Below are 24,360 nucleotides of genomic sequence, written 5' to 3'. Positions count from 1 at the left end.
GCGGACATACGTTTTCAACTTATTTGGGTAAATACCTAGAAGCTATGGTTTCGTTTTGTAAAAAACTGCCAAAATGTCTTCCAAGGTGGTTGTACCATTTTGCACTCCCACCAGCAACGAATGTGTCTGTTGCTCTGCATCCTTACCAGCATTTGGTGTTGTCAGTGTTCTGGATTTTAGCCATTCTAATAGGTGTGTAGTGCGCACATCCTTTTTTTGGGTGGGGGGTGGGGGGGCAATTACATTTTAAACAATTAAAAATACATTGTATACACCCACTTTATATATATATATATATATTCCATATAAATACATATATGGAATAAAAGTTTATAAAAAAGGAAAACAAGAAATGTAGATTCATGATTATGTTAACCTGGTTTGGGGGGTAAAGAGGATGAGTTAGTGTCTCAGGAACTACATTTAGTTGTACATAAACCATACATTTAGTTGTAAACTGCTGTCCTTATAACTTCCTTTTAGGGTGGAGAGTTCTCAGCTATTGTTAGATGGTTAAAAGTAACTAAATTAATAAAAGTAGGTTATGTGTGGTAAGCTGAATAATGGCCTACCCAAGACTTCTAGGTCCTAATCCCCAAAATCAACACACGTGTTATGGGAAAAGGGGCTTTGCTGATGTGATTAAAGGTGTTGAGATGGGGAGATTATCCTGTCTCAGTGTAATTACAAAGGGTCCTTGTGAGTGAAAGAGGGAGGCAGGAAGACCAGTCAGAAAGAGGTGTAAGGACAGAAGCAGAGGTCAGAAAGGAAAGACGTTGCCATGCTCTTTGAAGATGGTGTATAAGGCCAAAAGTCAAGGAAGGCAGGCAACCTCTGTAAGATGGGAAAAGTAAGGAACCCATTCTCCCCTAGACTTCAGAAAGAACCAACTCTACCAATACCTTGATTTTAGCCTGTTGGAACTGATTTTGGACTTCTGACCTCCAGACTTGTAAGATAATAAATTCCTATTATTTTAAGGCACTCAGTTTGCTACAGCCACAATAGGAAACTAATACAGTGGGCTAGGCATGGATCAATGATTAATTGGATTATGATAAATCCAGTCCTATACTTAGGTCCAATAAAAACAAACAAAAACACTTGAATAACTCCTTATTTCCAGAAAGACAAAGGTCAACTCCTCAGCCTGGTACAAATCTTGAACACCACAATTCCATAAAGCCCACCTCCCTAAGCTCTCAAGACCCCTACTCCATGCTTTCCCCTCTTCTCCCTCCCTAAATACTTTATATATACCTTAACCTGAGATCCTGGCCTCTGTGCCTTTTTTGCTATTCCCACTTTTTTTTAAGAGAGAAAGACTGCACAAGCGAAGGAGAGGAGCAAAGGGAGAGAATCCCAGGCAGGCTCGAGCTTGATCCCATGACCTCAGGATCACGACCTGAGCCAAAATCGAGGGGGCCACTCAACCGCGTCACCCAGGCATCCCATTCCCACTGAATGTTAAGGGGCTCAACTTCCTTCCTCCTTCTATGAAGCTTCCAGGTTCAAATCCCTCTCCTCCTCAGTACAGCTGGCAGAGCCAACTCTTAAGGCACTGTTCAACTGCGACCCTCAGGCTCGGGCAACAGGCTGAAAAATAAATCTTTACTACCACCCTTCACTAACAGCTGATACAAACTCAGTAACATTCTCCTTAAGATGCTGGGGGGAGAGGATGGAAGCGCACCCATGAACTGTTTTGGGGGGAAAAATTCTACAGGGCTAGAGGCAGTTTCCCTCCATCCTCAAGCAAGACTTCATTTTCTGTGTACATGATCGGTATCTGCAAACACCACCTTAAGTCTGTGCACGTCTCTGCCCAAATATTTCTTTCAACTCCAAGAATTAAATAAGGGGTTGGAGGGCATTATCACTGTACTTTACACTGGCTCGATGAGTCATTTTAATGGAGGACTGCTCTTCTTACCCTCTTATCCGATGAGATAAAGGATGGGGAAACCTTGTAAACTTACAAAGCAATCTACAAACAGCCTGCCTAGGCTAGGAATACCTATTTGCGGGAAAACATGCCGAAAAGACACGACCGGACCACGGGAAGCCCGAGGGGACCCAGCGAGCGCGGCTCCCAGCTCAGCTCGGACCCGAGGTCCACCCCGGCCCCTCCAGCCCGTCGCGCGGGTCGGCGGTTGATGTCCACCGATCGGCTGTTTTGATGAGTAGAGCACGGCTAGAAGGGCCTGCCGGCTCACACACCACGCGGAGCCAAAGCACTGCTTCACACGCAGTTGAAGAAACCGCTCTCAGGCTGGACGAAGGCGGAGCAGTCGCGCAAGCTGAGCCAACTGAAGGGCCTTAACATGCTTAGAGCAGTCCTAGGCCAGCCTCCAGCACGAGGCACTCTGGGACTTGTAGTTTGCTTCCCGGTCAGCATTTTTTTTCCCATCCCGTTTCCCCGCCTGTCAACGACGCTTTTTATTCTCTCCCTCTCCTTCCAGCACGCCGACTTCCTGGTCGCCGCACGTCTTCACTTACGACTACACTACCCAGAAGTCTCTTCCTCGCGACCCAGGGCGCTGCGGGCGGTGTCCGTCTCCTGTGGACTACAACTCCCAGAAGTCCTCTGGAGAAGTGCTTCCCTCTTTCTCCAGGACCACAATTCCCAGAACCTTCAGCTTCACGGCGGTTCCCTTTTCACTCGATCTGTTTTTGAGCTGGCTGGGCTTCAGCCGGCCAGCAGGCGCACAGCGACGACGTGATTCGTCGGGACTGGGCACAGGGTTTCCTTAGCGGCCCGTTTTTCTCCCCACTCAGTTATCCCATTTACAGGCCGTCGCGGCTGGCCTGAGCGGTGACCTGGCGGGCCGCGCCTGCGCTCTGCCCCGTTTCCTGCCTGGCTGGTGGCGGTGGCCATTTTGTTCATCCTCCTCCTCCTCCTGCTCCTCCTGGTTGGAGCGCAGTGTCCGGAGCGGGCTGGGGGGAGAGAGCCCGAGAGCAGGGTTTGGTGCCTTCTCCTCTGTCCCCAGCCGGTGCCCGGAGCCCCCCTCCCCTTCCTCCCCACCCCCTCCCCTCCCCAGCCCTGCCCTCCCCCTTGTCCCGGGATCGCTCCGTCGCACCCACCATGATGGAAGACGACGGGCAGCCCCGGACTCTGTGAGTACCCGAGATGGGGGTTGCCAGACGCCGAGAGGCCCGGGCACCGCGGGAGACGCTGAGGGAGGGAGCAAGAGAGCCGGGCCGAAGCTGGGATTCGCGGCGGCTCCTGGGGTGGATTCCGGGGTGGCGCGGACGCGAAGTGCATTCCTCCTCTGTCCCCTTTTCCTTGGGAAGGAAGTCCTCCCTTCCCCCAAACAGTCGCTTCCTGGGGTCTGGGGTTTGTTTCGACCTTTTTCTCTCGCGCCCTTCTTTGCACGCGCTTCCTAGGCCGGGTTTCTGCACGGCAGGGGCTGTCAGGCCAGGGAGGGCTCCTGGTCCCCCTCTGCTGTGGGGGCCCTGGACTGGGCCGGGAGCTGCCGGTCCCCACGGGGGCAGGGCCTGGGTGGGGGTGGGACCGGGGGTGGGACCGCAGCCTCGTGCCCGGCGGGCCCCGAGGAATTACCACTCTCGCCCTGCACGTCCCCGGCTACATCGCTCCCAGCTCTTCTCCCAAGCTAAGCTCTCCGAGGGAGCTGGACACTCTTCCTCCACTCAAGTCCCTTCTCTTTTTCTGCCCCACGTGCCCCCGCCCACGCTGTCAGAGACACTCGAAAAGCGCCCGCTACTTTTGAAGTGCAAAAGGGATGCCTCTTGCCACCGGAGCATCTTTCCCTTCTTGGAAGTTTACTTTGAGCGCTACCTACGCTACACTGACAACCAGTTGTTAAACTGCTTTTGCTCTTTTGGTGTTGCCTCCTCCTAATCTGTTTTGTGCTTTGAGACCTTCAGAATTGGATAAAATGATGTCTACCCATTATTCGATGTGTGTCTTCTGAGCGCTTTTTCTTCTATCTTGCTGTTGCTTGTTTACCTGAAGCCCGATCTAATGAATGAATTTCATCTTCCAACCGCTTGTTCCAGTTTTCCTTTCTTTCCTAATGAAGAGTGATGACTCAGCATTTGCATTCCTTTCCGGATAGTGTGGCACTCCTTTCTTTTTTCTACATTTTTTAAAAAGTCTGAGTAATTTCTAAATCAGTGTTTCAGTTGGGCACCTTCGGTTTTCCTAGCCTCTGGAACCTCAGCACACCTACCTCCAGTACAAGGAGTCAGATCACTGCTTTGTTTTCTTTTGCCTCTGCCTAGTATTGATATGATCATAGTCCACTTGGCTCTGCTGTCTGTTGGGGAAATTACTTTTTGGGGAATAGATGAAGGTGGATGGGTACTTAGGAAGTCTGACTAGCTTCTCATCTCTTCTACCAAAGTAGAGAAGATAGTAAAGAAGACAGATATCTGTGTACGATGTTGATACTGGTTTGGGTTTTGTTGTTTCGTTTTTTTTTTTTGGGGGGGGGACCTGAGGGAGGGTGGGCTTGCACTCTTTGTAATCTTATTTTTCTAATGTCTCACCAAAGTATTTGCCATCCTGTTTTGAGAGTTCACAGCCAACTTTAGCCCATCGAATGCTTCAGTGAAAAGCCTGCTTAGGAGAATTTTTATATTTATGTTTTGTGCTGTCTCCCATTTCCAACCTTTTTTTCCCAGAAAAGAGAGAATTGGGACAATTTGAAATTTGCCCTTTAAAATCTGTTGAAGCCAAGGCTGGATATTTAGCCATGTGTGCTTTGATGGAAGCATCTGGGAAAGCTGGATTTAGTGCCCAGCCAGCATGTATTTAACAAAGATACAAGTTACATTGAATCTAAACATCTGAAATGTCATCACTGCATCATAATAGCTACTGAATAATTGGTAAATTCTCATAGCGCACTCATTAACTGTATCTATATGTTCCTTGTGAAGAGGAATTCCTGATTTTGTCAGGCTAAATAATATGCCATTTCACTACCTTTAATTCCCATAACTATCTCTGCATTTGCCTTTTCGTCTCCCTCAGACCTTGGACCCTTCTTCAGTTGACTAACGAGCTAACTTTGTCACTTATTTTTTACCTCTACTTTCTCCAATATCCTCTTGTTTCTCTGAAACACACTTAAGTCATCTTTGTTTACAGTTGTCTAAGAATATGTGACATGTGTACATGTGAGTAAAGAAACCTCTTGAGCTTAGTTGTACTTGTATGCTAGTACATGTTTACTGTTCTGTCTTCCTTTTTCCTTCTCCCACTCTTCTCTATGGGAAGGGTTTTTTTTTTAGACAAGGACTGCTACATCTTCCTAGGTCTTACCCCTGCAGCACTTAGTTCACTGCCCGGAACACAAGAGGTACTCAAATATTTTACAATGATTATACTTCTTTTCATTAAATTAGTATTAAGTTTGTTTTTTTTAAGTCCTGAGGGATGTAAAATTGTGAGCAGACATGACTGTCATACATGGTGTGGTCTGTTGATTTTTATATCTTTTTTTAAAACCTTTTTTTTAAAACCTATGTTAAAAAAAAACCTTCATATGTAGAATTTTGAGATAAAAGCAAAGGTTTCGGAATTGGGATTTTTTTTATCAGATTTTAATAAAAATAATGCATATTATTTTTTCCTAAGTGTTCATTTTACATAATTCCCCTCAAAGTGTTTTAGGTGTACGTAACATGACGGAAACTTTGAACGTGACTTTTAGAGGTTGACATCTAGTAGGATTTCTTTTTGTTTATTTATGGAGATCCTTCTTTTATTTTACATTGTGATCTGTGGGTTAGGTTTTCAAGTGGCTAGTATGTTTTAAAAGAATGTACTCTTAACAAAACTTATCTTAAACTGTTTCCTTAAAATGCCTGTGTGTTACTAGTGAGGTTTTTTTCCTGCAGACACACACAAGCTAAGACATATGGTTCTATCATCAGAAAACAATATGGTGTTTATAGCCTAGGTAGGTCTTTAAATATTCATTACCTACAGTATTACTAATTTATTTGATGGTATTTAAAGTGGTATAGAATTGCTTTGATGATGTTCAGCCTAAAGTTTATTTATCCTTTAAAGGTCTGTTTTCTGATGTTCTTTGTTCTTATTTGACATTTATCTTGGGGTTATATGTATGGGATAACTTGTGATCTAAAAAAACAAATGAGATCATGCTGTGTAATCTGGTGTTGGACCCACGTTTCAGGCTTGTGTTGTGGGTAGCTTTTGAGTGCAGTGATTTCATCCATGGTATATCTGAATATATAATACAACATTAAATTATAATGGTGTTCTATTATAGTTTAATTAACTTCCTTCATTTATCTGATGCACCAAAATGAGTCGGAATTGTGGATCTGGGATTACACCGTGTTATGCAATGCCATCCTTTAAGGCTGTTCTTTCTTTTTGTTAGAGGCTGTCAAAAAAGGAGGAAATAGAGCAGTGATTTAGAGTATAATCTGCACATCTGAGGGCAATAGCAGAAGAAACTATTAGATCCTGTTATAAATTTGACTAGCTATACAATGGATTTGGCTATATTGTGACTGTAATTAAGCACCTTGTTCGACTTAATCATATTCTCTGTCTCTTTAAAATGTGTGTGTATGTGTGCTGCTATCCCTTATGTAGTGGTCAGTTCACTTGGACAACCCCCCACCCTCCCTGCCCCGGACCTTTCCTCCCCTGTGCCTCTTCCTCAAATGCAATACTGACAAATTGATCCGTTCTTTAGAGGCCCATTGAAGGATATTGTTATAAAATCTTCTCATATAGGAACTTGCCAAGAACAAAAGCAAAAATGTTACTTTCGTGGAAATTTAGCCATAGGTAGCCTGTGTAAAAGTGCATGTAATTAATTTCAACCTTGGTAACTCTTCAGAGTGAGAACATGTTCAGTGTTGAAGAAGTTTGATTAGTCTTCTGAAGAGGCATGATCTTAACTTAAAATTCTGCCCAGTTGGACATAGGAAGTAGTTTGGCAATGTGAACTTTTGCCTGCAGTGAAACTGCCAAGTCTCTGGTCTCAAATTGGATTTTAACCCTTATGTTAGGGATAAAAGCATCATTTTCCATTTTTAGTGCTTTAGTGCCTACAGTTCCTGTTCATAGAAGACAAAATAGATCTAAGGTATGCCTTTTTTTTTTCTTGAGTAAAAAATTGTTTTGGAATTTTCTAAGTGTTTACTCTTTGTATTGACCTCAATACAAGAATTTGAGCCGTTTGTCTTTTTCTGTTATTTTGTAAGTTCTTCAAGTAAAAATTATGTATGTATTTAAACACTTGGAACTTTAGAATACACTGACTACTTCTTAACCAGAACAGAAAGAAAATGAAGTGTAGAAACTATAATTTAGAAAGAGAAAAGATACCATTTCAGTGTATTGCCAAGAGATGATTTTCTTTCCAGGTCAGGTGTTGAACATCTGTCTTAAGTATTTTTGTTAGTATTTATTTTGGGAAAAATTTTACGATAATGCAAGGTACTTAAGCTGTGTACTACAGTATTTTAAAAGCTATAGGAAGTTTCCCTATTGAGTATTAGGAAGGATGAAGGCATCTGCAAATGAATGAGTTGTAGAACTCGAGTAAAGGAGAAGGCAGTCTGAGATTTGGGTGAAATTTAGGTGAAATTATGTGATGAATTACATCCTTTTTATCCTGGTAAACTAAGGTGTTCTATGTGTTGTCATGGAAGTCCTTTTTTATATTAGTGTTTGGAATTTAGTTTGCTGCTTTACCACTGAACTTTTAGTGGAGATATTTAAAAAGTAGGAAACCTGAACACTGAATTACTGTATTTCATGACATTCTAAACTTAGATTACCATTTTGCTCTTTGGCATCAGTGCTTGAAATGTAAATTGCTGTATCTAAATGTGCCCCTAGAATTCTTCAAAATGTATAACTCACTCGAAAGATGTTGATGTGGAATAAAAATCCTATTAAGCAGTAACAGCTTTAATTGTGACTGTTAGGTGTGGAAGGTAATTAATGCCCATGCAGTTTTTTCTTAACAAATCAATGTATAAACAGTAACGCAAATTTAAAACCGTTTAAGTTATTTAAATTTTATTATATTAAAATGGTGATTCTGTTAACTTCGTTATTAGTGTCAGTATGTGAAAATCAGTTTTATCCTTTCCTCTTGTATTCTCTTAGAAACGAACTAGCTAGCACTTTAGGTTAAATGAATATAACATTTAGGAGACCACGGTCACTTGTTCATTTTCTTTATAGATAGTTCTACCTTGTACAAAAAGAAATTATTCCCTGGATACAGGCTCACAAACCCCTATGAGTTAAAAATGAATAGGCAGTTGTCTGACGAGCTTATAATCGTATAACCTTTTGCTACTGCTGGAAAAAGTATGTCACTCCATGGCCTACCGATAGGTCTGCTCTACTTTAATTATAAGAAAAAGATGGCATAGTAGACCTAAACCAGTTTGTCCCTGGTTTAATTTTCTGCTTAAGTAACATTGGACTTGTGTTTCAGTTTTAGAGCATGTAAGTACCCACTGCAATGAAAATTCTTAGCTGAACTCATTGAATTGCTACTCATTATTATTATTATTTTTTAATGTTATTTATTTTGAGAGGGAGAGAGAGAGGAGGGAAGGGGCAGAGAGAGAAAGAGAGAGAATCCCAAGCAGGCTCCTTGCTGTCAGCACAGAGCCCAACACAGGCTCGAACCCATGAACTGTGAGATCATGACCTGAGCTGAAATCAAAAGTCGGACACTTAACTGACTGAGCTACCTCGGCCGGCGCTCTTGCTATTCATTCTTAATCAGATAATTTTTTTACACTTTAAATTTCTCAGTTTATTTTTCCTTTTCAAAATGTTCCAGCTTAAGGCAGTTATGTATTTAATATGGTAACCATAGATGCAAGGCTTATTTTGGTCTCAGTACTCAGTTTCCAGATGTTATATATTATTGTTAGGAAAATAAAACTTATGTCTTTTTAATTTCCAGGAGAAACTATGTTAAATTTTATAAGTATTGTTGGGTTTATGAGATTGTTCATAACAGATGTGAGTTTTAGGAATTATACACCAAGTACCAGAAACACTTACAGGTTTGGCAGTTTATTAAGCTAAATTAATATAAATCCATGGGACAAGAGAAACCCGGTGGTCATTTCTGGGTGGTGGTGGTCCTTTCTTTTGAGTTTATCTGTATTCAGAATTTCTTATAAAAAATACATATATTCAATTTGTAATTTTAACAAATAATCCCAAGTTTTTAAATAGTATAAGTTTACCTAGATTTGTCTTAATTTTCTCCAAACTTCTGAAGAAATCTTATATTTGCTTTGTTATCTATATAAAGATGTATTTTATTGCTTCTGATGTATTTTAGATTAGGAAATTTTACGATTTTGCCCTGCTTTCCTACAATAAAACAGTGAAGACATATCAATAAATCTTTATTTAGCAAGACAGAACAAAGCCCTCCAATCTCTGTTTTGCTCTAACCTTTATTCTGTTCTTTGTTTGTGTAATTGCTTTAGTTGGGGTTCTAAGATAAACTCACCTTAAGTTTCATATCTCTTTACGATCAGGTGTTATAATCAATCAGTATTTTTGGTATTTTGTGTGTGTGTGTGAAAGAGAGAGACAGACACACACACACACACACACACACACATTTTGAACTGTGTTTTACATCCATAAATTGTAGTTGTTTTGAGACTGGTTTAAATTTTTATTATTTTTCTTCTAACAAATAAAATGAGAAAATGATACATAGGTTACAGAATAATAGGCTTTTGGGGTATGCAAAGTAACACTGGTTTCTTTTTTATAAACGTGTGAAGTGGTGCTTTACTGGCCTAATTTAGTGCCTGAGAACAATTGCTGCTTTCCTAAATAAGGGTTAGTCTTAACTTTCATAGGATCAGGCTTAATTGGAAAAATGTTATTGAAGGCAGGAAGTTAACAATGAAATAAAAGGTGTTGAGTTAAATGATAATGCATTAGAGCCAGAGCTGAAAGGAAATTGCTGATAATGTACTCTTTTCTTCTTGAACAGATACGTAGGTAACCTCTCCAGAGATGTGACAGAAGTCCTTATACTTCAGTTATTCAGTCAGATTGGACCCTGTAAAAGCTGTAAAATGATAACAGAGGTAAGATCTTCCCAGTTCCATGTGCTGACAGCATGATGTTTACCGTTTTGAAATACATGAGTTGATTAGTATCATTTAAAAATACCGTTTTAAGCCTCACTTATTCTGATGGAGAGGGTCACGTTTGTTGTGTTGACTTATTACTTTGACTTGGCTGACAGACTAGGTTTAGAAAGGAGTTTTATTTGAGAGGACAAAGTTTGTGTGCTGTTCCTCTCACATGGTCATTCTTCAGGATATAGTTGTCATCAAGTGATTCCGCTTGTAAAAGTTGTTAGAGCTTATCTCAGAGTGTTGAAAAACTAGGTGACATTGCATACGCTTCCGGTAGGAATGTTACGGATTCAGAAAACACACACGTAAAGGTTAGGAACCGGTGTATGTGGGAGCACATTAGCCCCTTGCGTGTGTGCTGCGGCACCACGCATCTTGAGCATCTTTAATAAATACTAATAACTGAGTAGCTTTACCCAGATTGGAATTAAACTGTTAGGGCAAGAATCCTCTTTCCCTTTTTGCAAAGAAAACTTTCTTTTCATACTTCCCTGGTTAAGACTGTGTAGCAGTGCCCAAAGATTTGTGTTTCAGTTCGTTCTTGTCTTCCTTTTTGTTATTCACCCACACACTTTTTAGACTGTGTACTACGTACCGGCCATTCTGGTAAGTGCTAGGGATACAGTGATGAATGAGACAGTTCTTAGCCCCGTAGAATCTTACCACCTAATGAGGGAGACAGAGGAGTTAACAGGCACTAATGACAGAGGATGATAAATGCTGTGGAAGTAGGCAGCTTCAAGTGCTGTGGGAGCACCGAGGTCCGGTAAGGTCTGGGGTGAGGGGAGGCTTTCTGGGAGGAGTCCATGTCCGGGCTGAAACTGAAGGATAGCAGAGGAAGGGATTCTGGGTGAGAGAAGAACATCGATCCAGCCTGGTGGACAGAGGGAACAGGAGTACTTTGATAGGAAGTGGGAAGGTAGAAACCCTAGCATGGCTGGCCTTCCAAAGGAGATTGGTCAGAAAAAATGCCAGGAGATGAGGCAGGAGTGTTCGGCAGGGGCCAGAAGCTGTGCCCAGGAGTTCGTGTATGCCCTGCAAGGGGAACTCTGAAAAACCAGTAAAGCAAATTGGCCTTTTGGTCTTCTTTCTTAACTAATAATAATCATCATTCTGTTCTGGTATCTCTTCTTTACTTCTTGTGTTTGATTATTTATTCCTTCATTCATTCATCCTTTTATTCATCAAAAATTTACTTTGTGCTGGGGATACAGTGGAGAGCCAGATAAAGGCGACTCCCATGAGTTCATATACATTGAGAATATTCACAAAGCAAGTAAACAAGATAGTTGCATTTAGGGATAAAAGCTATGAAGAGAATAAAACAGGTCTGTATGGGGATTGGAGGTTTGGTGCTAATATAGGGTAGGTGGTAAGGGAAGAGGTCACGTCTTTGATCTGAGATGAGAATAACAAGATGGTGCCATCTATGTTAAGAGCCGGAGGCAGAAGGAATGGCAGATACAAAGGCTTTGAGCTGGTAATGAGCTTGGTGAGTTCATGGAACCAAAGACCAGGATGGCTGAAGCCTGGGGAGTGGAGGGAAGTGGTGGTAAATGAGAGTAAAGAGGCAGGCAGGCAGCGTTTGGAGCCACCTGGGGCATTCCAGGCCGTGGCACACAGTTTGGATTTTATTCTGATTATGGTGGAGTCTTAAGAAGGGTAAGGAGTTACTCCGATTTGCATTTTTTTTAGTGTTTGTTTATTTTTGAAAGAGAGAGAGCATGAGGGTAGGAGAGGCAGAGAGAGAGGGAGACACAGAATTCGAAGCAGGCTTCAGGCTCAGCTGTCAGCACAGAGCCTAATGCAAGGCGTGAACCCACGAACCACAAGATAACACCTGAAGTCGGATGCTTAACCGAGTGAGCCACCCAGGGACCCCCTGATTTGCATTTTTAAAATTATTTGGAGAATGACTGTCGTGGAGAATGGATTGTAGGGGACAGGAATGGAAGGAGGGAAACCAGCTGGGTTTATTTCTCTCACCTAGGTAAGAGATGATGGGGGCTTGTCTGTAAAGTGGTAGGTGTAGAAATAGAAATAGGTAGGTTTGGAATATAACTGGAGGTGGAATCAATAGGACTGGATTGGTGGCGGGGACATATGGGGAAGGAAGACAAGAAAGACACTAAGATTCTTGTTTGCAGTTGTGTGGATGGTAATGTTTTCGTTTGCTCAAATGGGCATGGTCAGAGGAGGCACAGGATGGGTGAGGGGAGTGGTGGGAATCAGGAGTTCTGTTTTGGCAGTGTTAAATTGAAGGTGTGCATGTTAGACAAATAAATGGACTTTATATGTAGGTAGTTGGAGAAACGGAAAGAGCAGTGCTGATGATACGAGCTTGCAGTGGTATTTGAACCTGTGGGACCAGATGAGATCTGGTTGCTGGATCTGCAGAGAGTACTTGCTGATGGAGAAGAGTCGGGTGGCTCAGGTCCAAGTGCTTGGAGCATCTCCGCATTTAGGGTGATGTTCAGAGTTTGAGTGAAGGGGGAAAACTACCTTCTGAAAGATCCTCCAAGTGAGAAAACCAGAAAACCAAGAGGCTATGTGGAACCTAAACTAGAATATTTAAGGGAGAAAGAGTCGTTAGCTGTTTTGAGTTCTGCTTGAAAGTCAAGATGAGGACAGAAAAAGGATCATAGAGGTGGCAGAAGGGTCGCTGGTGGGCTCAGCACAAAGGTTCATTGGCCTGGTTGGGTAGGAAGCTGACTGGAGTGGGTTCAGGAGAGAATGGGGTATGAGAAAGTGGAAAGAGTCACTAGCAGATTTTGGAGAAACATTTGATAAATATTTAATAGTACCCTTTTTAAACTGTGTGCACAATCAGCCATTTGAGGGGAGAGGGATTTGAAATGGCTTTTTATAATTCATCCATATTCTACTCCTACATTCAGACTTGTAGATAGTTGTAAAGTCTCATTATTTCTCTGTCTTGACATTTATGTCATCCAACAAAAATTGGTGACAATACTAATTAAGGTAGGGACATAGTTGATTTTTTTAGAGTATCCCTTGGTGGCATAGGTGGGAAGTTTCCAAAGAGCATGAATTGTACTACTGACTATGTAGGCGTTTATTTTTCTTTTCGTAGATTCCATTTTAGTATGTGAAAAATCCTTTTCCTTTAGTTTTATGGTCTTTTACTTTAGATAGTGTTTATCTTAGATTCTAGGTTTCTCCATATACTGTAATGTAATGTTAGTGATTCTAAGGCTAAAAAATTTTAACATCTCTGACAGTTGGGTTGTGACAGATCAGTGGTATCTTAGATGAAAGGCAGTGTGGTGGGTGTGTGTGTGTGTGTGTGTGTGTGTGTGTGTGTACACATGCATAGTTCATACATTGAATGGGGTTGGCCTGCTACTAGGTAGATAAGCTTGAAGTCAGTCTGCAGAAGTAGGCTAATTTACTAAAGCCTTATGTTGTTATGGATCTACCATTGGACCCCTGTACGTTTTGCTACAATTACCAGTGTTTTCTTTAAAGACCATCAGGGCAGAAGAGATGGGAGTAAAATGAAAAATTGAATAGCATAGTTTTAGCTTGCTGTTTACCTTTAAATCATTTCTACAAATGAATGTTACCAGTAAATGTTAACTCTTTTATAAGAGGAATTTAAATGCATGTTTTTCTTTGGAATCTTTTCCCCATTTCCTTTCTGTACCTCTTAAGAACGGAGTTCACATGGCTACGACAATAGGATTTTGTATGAGAGCCCATAGTTTTCTTGTCAGTATTAATGATCACACTTTTTTTCCCTCAAGGAAATGCCTTCTGGTTGCTTCGCCACTATTGTTTTAGACGTCTTATTTTGGATTTTTCTTCTAAAACTTTCCTGGAATGAAAAACAGTGGTTGTTGAAAAGATCTTTATTTTATCTGGTATTTTGTACCCCTTGTAAGTGCAACTAGAATTCCATGTTTTAAATAGTATTAATTTTTTAGGACATTTTACATTGAACAGTGATGAATGCTTTAGCTTTATGCAGAAATGTGTTTGTACGGTTTTGCGGCTCTTCAGTGTAGGTTGCAGTTTTATAAAATTCATTTCCATTTTGGCTGTTAGATTATAAAGTTGCTATAACTTAGGTAATACTTTCTCATTGTCTTTATAAATGTCTATTTGCCAACTACTTTCAAGCATAATGTTGTAGAACATATTTAATAAAGATTTCTTATTTTCTGTGATTAAAAATTGTAGCTTTGTCTTGGCATATCTTATTAAGACATACTTTCAGAAATTCTTTTCTTGATTACTAGTATATTTTTCTGGTCTTTGAAGACTAAATAGAGTCTCCTGTTCGTTAGGATATTTTGAAAGATGGGGAGTTCATTTCAATAGCTGGTTATAAATGTGAAATTTTTCCATTTTTATTCTCATTCCTTATCCAGAAAAGAAATACATAATCTCATCTCCTCGTGTGTAGTACTACAAATCCTAGTTTCAATCAGGAATAAAGTTTGTAAAGTTGGTTCATTTATATATATATATATATATATATTTTTTTTTTTTTTTTTTTTTTTGGCATGGATATAGTTTAGGAAGGATTATGATACATAAATAGAATTCATCCTTTTGGGAATAATGTTGGGAGAGAGAAGAGCAGTGGTAAGGAGTGGTCCTTATCTCAGATCTAAACTTAAGGTTTTGTTTGGTCTAATATAAACTTCTGTTTTATATTTAACGTATTTCACCAGCATTCTGTATTTTGATTTAACAGAGATAGTCCTGATTCTATAGCGCTCAGTTGGTTCTGTTTGCGTACAACAGTATTCTGAGGTGCAAAGTCAGGTGTAGCTATAAATCTTATTTTTATAAGTGTTAGGCTTTCATAAGCTGATGCAATCTCACCTTGTACATTCCTAGCTGTCAGTAATGTTTTTTCCTGGATTTTCTTCTCAGCAACCCGATAGCAGAAGGGTCAACTCTTCTGTTGGATTTTCTGTTTTGCAGCATACAAGCAATGACCCATATTGCTTTGTGGAATTTTATGAACACAGAGATGCAGCTGCTGCATTAGCTGCTATGAATGGGAGAAAAATTTTGGGAAAGGTAAGATAACAGAATGATGGCACCTCACAAGTGTGTATATTTGCATGGCGAATTAGCTTGTATTCTTTTTTAGCGAGTTTTTAAACAAATATTCAGCTGTGCTGAGTGATGGTTTTGCTTTATTCAGCCTAGTGTTTTTACAAAAATTATCAGTGATTTAATAAGTGGTAAGTGTTAGAATTCATAATGACGTGCCTAATAATTGTATTAAATATAATCTTTATTTTTAGGAGGTCAAAGTAAACTGGGCAACAACACCAAGTAGCCAGAAAAAAGATACTTCCAGTAAGTACTTCTGCTGCATTTCACTGTGGAAGAGTTCTCAAATTATCCCGGCAGCGCTACCAGCTTAAATAGGGTTTCTCTTCCCTTAGTGTTACCTGAAAAAGGCTTAGGAGCTGACTTTAAGTATTTGATTACCAAATGCTTTGATTTCAGATCACTTCCACGTGTTTGTTGGGGATTTGAGTCCAGAAATTACAACAGAAGATATCAAATCAGCATTTGCCCCCTTTGGTAAAATATCGTAAGTATCACAATCAATACTATATTCAGTAGTGATAGGCACAATTGTATATGATTAACTTGTACCGGAACTAAGATTTTCTTTCCCTAGTTAGTGTGATTTTTTTTGTTTGTTGGTTGATTTGTTTTGTTTTTTTGATTAGTAGATGTTGTTGAAAATGTTAATGTCATTTCAGTGTTTTGGGGTCTTGTTTTCATCTAATCCTGTGTATAATATGTTAAAAATTTTTAAGTGATTCTGTTTGTTATCTTTGAAGCAGATGTTTGGGTGGTAAAGCCTATTATAAAGTCCAACTTTCTGTCAAATGTTTTTAAAGTTTGGTGGTTAACCAAAAGTGAATGTGATGTATGCTGTGTATTAAATTTTTATAGAAGGAATTATAAATTGGGAAAAGTAGGTAAATCCTTGGGTATATTGTGGTTGAATTGGAAATGTACATGTTTAATTATAATGATAAATGTGTTTTAATATTTTAACTCAAAAGTAGTACTGTTACAATATTAAAATGTTTCATTGTCTGAGCCATAAATGTGGGATTAATTAGTAGATGTTTCTTTGTTAGTGGTATTTGATTCTGCTAGTTAGGGCCCAAATGTGGTTTGATTTTTAGCAAAGTTAATGCTCAAATTTCACTATGTGTTACATGATCAAATATATTGGAAAATTAAAAGTGGTTTTATAAGTTTTATAAAATGTTTATCACAATTTATCTTTCTGATTAAAATTCGTGTAATGTTTATGTACTTCCTGTAGATTTAAATTAAACGTTGTAGTACTACTTTACAGGAATGTGTTTCAACTCAGAACAACAATACTTTTCTGTATACAATTTGTTGTTCTATAGATTTATTTGAAAGAAAGATTTAATTCTTAATTTTCTATTTTGATATTTGCTTTGCTTTTTAATCTTTAAATGTGGTAAGTAGTACTGTTTTAAAAATCAATATAAAAAATAATACAGGTTGCTGTTTTTCAATCTTTATTTATACCTGAGACCTGCAGTTTTTCTAAAGTCCAAGTCACAATTAAAAGTAATAGCATTCTGGTTATTTTGCAGAATTGCTCATAAGAATGGACAGGATCTTGAAGGCTAACTGCAAGGAACTGTGCACACTGGAACTCAGTTGTAGATTTTTTTCTCATTTCTATTTATTCTTATTATACATTATTTATATATACATATTTTAGTATTTACATTTTAACATTCTATATTCAGTGGAGTTCTATATTTCCAATCATTTTAACTTACTCACTAAAATTTCTGTGTAAATTTGTTGTTTTCGTACTGGTGTGCTTAGCATTGTTGTTAGTTTTTTATTCTCCTTTCTTAAATTTCTGAAAATGTCAATTTTTCAAAATTTACAGCTGCCCAAACTCCAAAATGATGATAGAGAATTGACCAAGAAAAATAAAGAAATCTGTTAACAGGCCATGTATGCCTTTTTAATTCCTATTTTTACCTCTTTTTCAATTTTTTAATATTTCATATATTTTGTATCACTAGGCAGAAGACATTTAACTATTTAGAGATTGCATGGTAAAGTAGTTAGCATTGTTACAGTAATTTATAGAGCCAGTAAACCTTAGAGGACACTAGCCAATAGAATATTAGAAAAGGAAACTATTGTTCCTATTAATCTTCAAATTTGAGCATTTAGTTTAGAAAGTGCAGGCTATTTGATTAGGTTGCATGTTTATTACATGTTTTTGTCTTACTGCTTTTTTCTAACAGGTAAAGAAGCGTTAGGGAGAGTTCAGGAATGGCAGTAGTTAATTAGGGCTAACTGGAATTTTATTTAAAAAAATGCTCACAATACAGTGTGTGTGGTTCCTTTTAGTTTTTATTTTGAGGATGACTCTTACTTCCCTCATTTAGCTGTGCTTCTTTTCACAGGGATGCCCGAGTAGTTAAAGACATGGCAACTGGAAAATCCAAAGGCTATGGTTTTGTATCTTTTTATAACAAACTGGTATGTTTTTCAACTTAATGTAAATTTCATAAAAAATTTAGTCGTTAATTATTCTGAATCTTGAATATTTTTAGATGTTGACTGCCATAGGTTTTTTTGGTGTAATTTTGTATGTTTTAGTAGTAGAGAATAATTTTTTCTTGGAAATAAATACTGGAAAAAGATAGACTGATTTTAAGGAAGAGTATTACTGCAGTTGCATTTATGCATTGGTAAAGGTAGGACGTGTTGGAAGTCAGGCTCAAGACTAGGACATACGAGCTCATCTCAGAATTTGGAGGGAAGTTAAATTATATTTAGTCTGAACCATGAAAATCTTCATTTTAACTTTTAAATTATTCATCCTTTTGTAGCTAGGATATTAATGACTATAGCAGATTATGGAAAAGAAAACTAAATTCTTTAAGAAAGAGTTACCAAAATATCTAAGCATTTGCACTGAGTGTAAGATCAAATAATAAAGCAGGCTTTGGTATTAACATTTTAGACGTTTCAGCAACTTAAATTACCTACGTTTTATCAAAGTGGCTGAAGCAGCAAGACAGAGAATAGGAGTTGCATTCTTTCTTTGCTTAGATTCATATTCACATTAGTTGTGATAATTAAACTCAGCTTTATTGGCAGCATTCTGAATCATAATGCAGAAATCTTCTGTTTGAAGATGAGTTTTCAGGCTTGTGTCACAGCCATAATCTGTTGCTACTAGAATGTAGATTTTTTGGGGGTAGGTAATTTAGACCATAGTATTAGAGTTTCTGTATATTCTTCGGTAAAAGTTACATTTCAGATCAACCACTAAATTAAGATATTTGTGAACAGCTCTGTGTTGTGGGAGTCCTGCTTTCTCCTGTTTTGGTAGTCCGTGCGATTATGATTTTTCCTCATGTATTTGAATTACGATGCTTCAGTTATGCTCCCTTAATGCTTAAAAAGGCTGTAATTTGAAAGCTGTGAATAAAGATAGTTTTTATGTATTCACCCAAGTTCAGATCATTGTTTTGTGATATTAGTTCAGGTTTGTATACTTAGGGTGCTTAGCGAATTCATTTACTGAAAAGATTTATTGGATCCAGCAGTGCCAGCATTTTATTTCATCTTACTGAGTCTTATATACCACAGTTTTCTGTGTCTGTAATTACTCTTTCTTTCTGTTCTTTCTCTGTAGGATGCAGAAAATGCAATTGTGCATATGGGAGGTCAGTGGTTGGGTGGTCGTCAGATCAGAACCAACTGGGCCACACGTAAACCACCTGCACCTAAAAGTACACAAGAAAGTAAGATTTGTCTACTATGTATGTTAAGATTACGGATATGTCACAAAATCATGAATTAGCGTGGTCTTAATTTCTTAAAATTTAAATTAGTACTGTAAGCCTCTTTTCATCTTGAATTTAATTTTCTGATAGTGACTGGGCTTTGGTAATTAGTATATTTGGAGCAGTGAACCAGCTGATTTTATAGATCAAATCATAGTGTCAAGAAAAAAAATTGTATTTTCTCGCCCAGTGAGGCGTATCTTAACAGTATGTCGTAATCCGTTTTATACTCCATGTACAATCAACATTTTTGTTTCCTTTCTGCATATAGATAACACTAAGCAGTTGAGATTTGAAGATGTAGTAAACCAGTCAAGTCCAAAAAATTGTACTGTGTACTGTGGGGGAATTGCCTCTGGGTTAACAGGTACAGTGTGTGCTTGTCGCCTCCCCTTCTCTGCGGGGCTGCATCGTCGTACCGGGGTCCTGAGCCTTAAGTATTTTATTTGTGTGTTTTTGTTTCTCAGATCAGCTTATGAGACAGACTTTTTCGCCATTTGGACAAATTATGGAAATAAGAGTTTTTCCAGAGAAAGGCTATTCGTTTGTCAGGTAAAATCCTACCTACAGGGTACTCCTGTTTGACCCGTTCCTTTCAGTTACATGCTTTGATCCCCTCAGGCGTCAGTGTTTGTTACTTTAGTACTTCTTTGCAATGTAGAACTTATTTCAAGTTCTGTCTACACCAAGTGTTGACAGATAGGAACTAATGACTTTCTATTATTTACTGTGTTAAATAAGTTCTTTAAAAAAAAGACAAAAACCTCATATCCTCCTCTTTTAGATTTTCAACCCATGAAAGTGCGGCCCATGCCATTGTTTCGGTGAATGGCACTACTATTGAAGGACATGTTGTTAAATGCTATTGGGGTAAAGAATCTCCTGATATGACTAAAAACTTCCAACAGGTAATTCGATTTTTCACAGCACTTTTTAAGGTTTCCGTCTTACATATCTACATAAAAGCTTTAGAAACTCTGTAAAATAAACAAACAGAAAATAAAAGCCTATAGCTGCTTTCAGTTGATTTTATTAATGCTTTTTCAAAAGTGATTATTTTGCGGTATTAACTGAATCTTAATACTTTCTTTCCACAGGTGTCACCACCCCAATAAACTTAGACAATGATAAATAACAGAGTCCTATTCACATAAGGGTGCTTACTTAGTTTTTCTCTTCCTTGTCTCCCACTTTCTTCAAATCCTGTGTTTCTTACTTAGCCCCTGAAACAGTGCTCTGCTTTTTCCTAGGTCGACTATAGCCAGTGGGGCCAGTGGAGCCAGGTTTATGGAAACCCACAGCAGTACGGACAGTATATGGCAAATGGGTGGCAAGTCCCGCCTTACGGAGTATACGGGCAACCATGGAACCAGCAAGGATTCGGAGTAGAGTGAGTAGTTGGGTTTTTCCAGTGTAGAAACAGATCCGGTTTTGACAAAAGAGATAAAAAGTGTCTTTTTCTAGGGAGAATCTATTTAAAGTAAATTCATCAGACTGTTTGACATTATAAGCCTTATAGAAACCTTACGAGTAGTGATTATGGTGCTAAACATTTGCTTTTTATTATGTAGGTGAAAGGGAAGGTTGGGGTAACATTTGGTGTGTCCTATCATCTCTATCAGCAGTTGGTAGAACTTCACTGACGTTTCTAATCTATTTTATCTCCTTGTTAATTTTTGCGTGGAAAAGGTCTTTGCCTAGATGTGTTCCGAAATTTAATGATTTATGTCTGTTGGCTTGTGTGAGAAGTCTTAAGAGGTTTATGTGATGCAAAGTAGCTTCCTTTTTGTCCCCTGTTTGTTCATAGAGTAGGTCGGTCCTTTGCACCTTTTCCCAGGCCAGCCCAGATCTTTTTTTGACTCGTTCCTTCTTCTCTTTCCAACATGAACTTGTGTTTTTTAAATTTCTTAAATTGATGTCCCATGTTTGCAATACAGGATAGGTAGATGATCTGTCAGTTTATAAATACCAGTTTTGAGATATTCTTCAGAGAAGTTACTGTGTTAAGTTGTGATTATCTTAACAAAAGTTTAAGACTAATCCTGGGATATGTATTCTATATACGTGGATGCGTATCACTTTTTCTTTGCTCTTTGTTGTAGGTGTGTTGATTTCCTGTTGTCTATTCTGTGATTAGGCTCTGCTTGACTTTTGTATAAATGTATAGATAAGTTTTTCTTTTGTTTGCTCAAGATGTTTTTGTTTTTGTTTCCCCCAAGTCAATCACCTTCTGCTGCTTGGATGGGTGGATTTGGTGCTCAGCCTCCCCAAGGACAAGCTCCTCCCCCTGTAATACCTCCTCCTAACCAAGCTGGATATGGTATGGCAAGTTACCAAACACAGTGAGCTGGGACTCTAAACAAAATTGTAATTCATGATAGCTTCAGTTTCCTGTGACACTCTGAAGACATGAAAGTAGACATCGGAAAATGAAAATATTTATTTTAAAAATTGAAATGTTTGGAACCTTTAGCACAGCTTTGCTTTGGTGAAGGACACATGTCTTCTAGTTCTGCCTTTTTAAGTTTTTGTTCATGATGGATATGAACATGATTTTTCTTTGTGTACAAAAACTAAAATAAAGTCAATAAAGACAATTCTGACTACAAATTTTGATATAATAGGAGAAATGGGTAATACGTTTTGATTCTTAGATACTATTCCATTTTTATCTTGCTGTTCAGTATTTTAACTCACTGTGTTTTTAAAAGAGCAAAAAAAGGGAGGATCGTGAAAAACTGGGAATCACACATAAGTTCATCCTGAACCTTGATACTCCCCTCCCCTCCCTTGAGGTGGACCACATTTGAAGTCAGCAGGAAAAAAGTGTGATATTGGAAGAAATTGCATGATTTTGGAGTCGCTTTGGAGGAAATACTTTATGCCTAAAGAAACCGAAGCCAGACTGATAAAGAAATTTTCAAGCTAAATAAGGAACAGCATTATCTGAGTTACTTGAGCAAATGTTGGTGGTCCACATTTAAGACATATTTTTAAAACTTTAAAAAGTGTTGATTATTAAAATTGTAGTAAATTACATTTCATTTTGGGGGGAAATTCCAAGTATGGTGTTTGTATTAAAATCAGACAGTCATACTTGTGCTTTTACATGAAGTTAAAATGATATACATTGTAAATATTTGAATAACTACAGTGTTTAAAAAGCATGCTTCAACATAGAAGTAGCAGCAATGTAATTATTTGAAGTAACACTTCACACTCTCCACTGCATTGAATGCAATGGATTGATAAGAATGTTTAAGACTGACACTTCCAAGGTTGGCTACTATGTAAAATTAAAATTATACAAATTACTATACAGAAAAGGCCTTAATTTTAATTTCATACAAATCTTTGATCTTTGATGCATTAGTACATTTTAAAATGTCATTGGAAATTAGATTTCTTTTTTTTTTTCTTTTTCTTTACATCACTTGGTATGTAAATACCTTAATTAAAACCTTGTAAACCTATTTCAAGGTTCCTATAAGTTGTATAGTACAAGTGTTTTTAAAAAATCTTGGGGTGTTTTTTAAAACTAGATATATTTTGCCCAAGAATTTTTTTAACAAGATTGCTAAAACATCTTATTTAGACAGTTTGATGTACCAATTTATAATTGGATATTCAGCTTAAGTAGTACACAGAGTTGTGACTTTTATTTTTATTTAACTTGTTTTCCTTGTGGGTCGTGTGCATGGGATGACAAGCCTGAGCAGAGGCTGAGTTGTATGTGTGCAGAGCTTGTAAACGAACCAGTTAGGTAGATATGGAAGACTGAAGTTTGCTTCTGGGGTGTTTTTCAGGCTATGTGGATAAAATCAGCCTCAAAGTTCTATCCCAAGGTAAAATCGTATGTATTTGACTTCTGACAGCTAGAGGGTGCAAATGTTTAGGCATTGTGTTTGAAATGCTGCTTTGAGGCCTGGGCACCAAGATGAGAAAACCCTTACCAGTTACGTGGTAAGATGCAATTAATACCCACAAATGACTATTTTTTAAACTTTTGAAGTCTTACAACTAGCTTTAAAATAACAATGGTTTTATAAATTGGTGACCACAATACTTTTGGTATTATTTGTCTTCTTCCCCCATTTAGGAGAACAGTCAAATGTATTGAACGTGAATATTTGCAGGGTCTGAAGCTCATCGTTGGGCCAGATTTGTTACGGCACTTTAGTGTTAACCGCAGGAGTCCTGTGACACTCTTCTGTGTAAAATCTACCCTTATTATTTGTTTATGGCTAGTGTCCTTGGGGGATGTTACGGAAAAGTTACTTTATATTTTATAAGGAGAACACTCACATTATATCAATTATGCTTCCTAGTTTAAAATTTCTTGAATATATGTGAAACTTGAACAACTGAAGACTTTTTTTTAATATACCAATATTCTCAGTTCGCCTTTTTTGGTCTGCCAGTAAATTAAATACCTTTTTTGCAATAGCAGCTCCATGTAGCTGCAGTGTTTTCCTGGTTGTATATTCTGATTGAATAAAATTACCCAGACTAGTTATGTCGCCATAGTAAACATATTACTGAAGTGTCCTTCGTCTCAATCCAAAAGAGAGAAAGATTTCATGATCAGTTCACTTAATGGAAGTTATTTCATATTAAATGGTTTTTAAAATACAAAGCTACTTATCCAAATGAAACGCACCATTTTAAAACAACTGTCAAGCTAACACAGACTCAAGTCTATTTTATAACAAAGTGAAGTCAGTGCTATCTTGATCAGTTTAAGCCTAAGAATCGTTGCCTTTTCCATGTTCGTTAAAATGCAGAGATTCTTTGGCGTGCAAGAAAATGTTTATTTCTTGATGATTCTGAGATTTATTTTGGTGATGTGTTTCTGACTGCCATCTTCTTTGCTCTAATAAGCTCTCTCCTAGCACTTCCCCCATGCCATTCCCACTTGATTTTTATGTCGCTGGCAGTGAGAGGCTAAAATGACTGGCCAACATAAGCCAAAGCTGTAAACCACAGTTGAAGTAAGTCTTTCAATAAAGACTAGACTCTATGATAAGTGGCTTTTCTTATTGTCGTTTATTACTTAATTATTCCTTCCAGGCTGCCATGAAATAAGCAATTTTGTCTTAAGTTATTAGTAAGGTGTATGGAATACACATATATTCAGGATCTATTTCTGTGTTCCGTATAAGTGTCAAAAGTCCCATTAGCTTTGTTGAATTAAAATTTAATTTCTGGATATGGAGTAATAGAAATTTGCATTTTTCTAAAAATGTGTGCTCTACTGAATATTAATAAAGTTCCATTAATTTAGAATCCCCAGACAATGGAAACCATTGTTTTACCACGAGTAAAGGTTGCACTCCAC

The 24,360-nt window shown here is 38.2% G+C and overlaps 1 protein-coding gene across 6 annotated transcripts; it reads left to right on the top strand.

Moving 5' to 3' along the window:
- Positions 1-2,184: 2,184 nt before the first annotated feature.
- Positions 2,185-24,048, top strand: TIAL1 (TIA1 cytotoxic granule associated RNA binding protein like 1). 6 transcript variants are annotated; one of them, XM_042960127.1, is made up of 13 exons: positions 2,185-2,390; positions 2,463-3,117; positions 10,005-10,101; positions 15,061-15,210; positions 15,441-15,495; positions 15,649-15,736; positions 17,631-17,706; positions 18,872-18,980; positions 19,294-19,389; positions 19,490-19,574; positions 19,807-19,930; positions 20,273-20,412; positions 21,242-24,048. In XM_042960127.1, the coding sequence occupies exons 2-13, from the start codon at positions 3,086-3,088 to the stop codon at positions 21,366-21,368; spliced, it is 1,179 nt and encodes a 392-aa protein (XP_042816061.1). In that variant the 5' UTR covers positions 2,185-2,390; positions 2,463-3,085; the 3' UTR covers positions 21,369-24,048. The 6 variants fall into 6 exon arrangements, with proteins under 6 accessions (XP_042816061.1, XP_007084925.1, XP_042816063.1 ...); XM_042960129.1 differs by lacking the exon at positions 2,185-2,390 and adding an exon at positions 5,246-5,327 and having other exon boundaries at positions 3,062-3,117; XM_007084863.3 differs by having other exon boundaries at positions 2,186-3,117; positions 15,112-15,210.
- Positions 24,049-24,360: the final 312 nt, after the last annotated feature.

This window comes from Panthera tigris, chromosome D2 (assembly GCF_018350195.1).
Source record: "Panthera tigris isolate Pti1 chromosome D2, P.tigris_Pti1_mat1.1, whole genome shotgun sequence".
NCBI classification, from domain to species: domain Eukaryota; kingdom Metazoa; phylum Chordata; class Mammalia; order Carnivora; family Felidae; genus Panthera; species Panthera tigris.
Note: the sequence above shows the minus strand (reverse complement) of the source record. Positions and strands in the feature narration are given on the sequence as shown.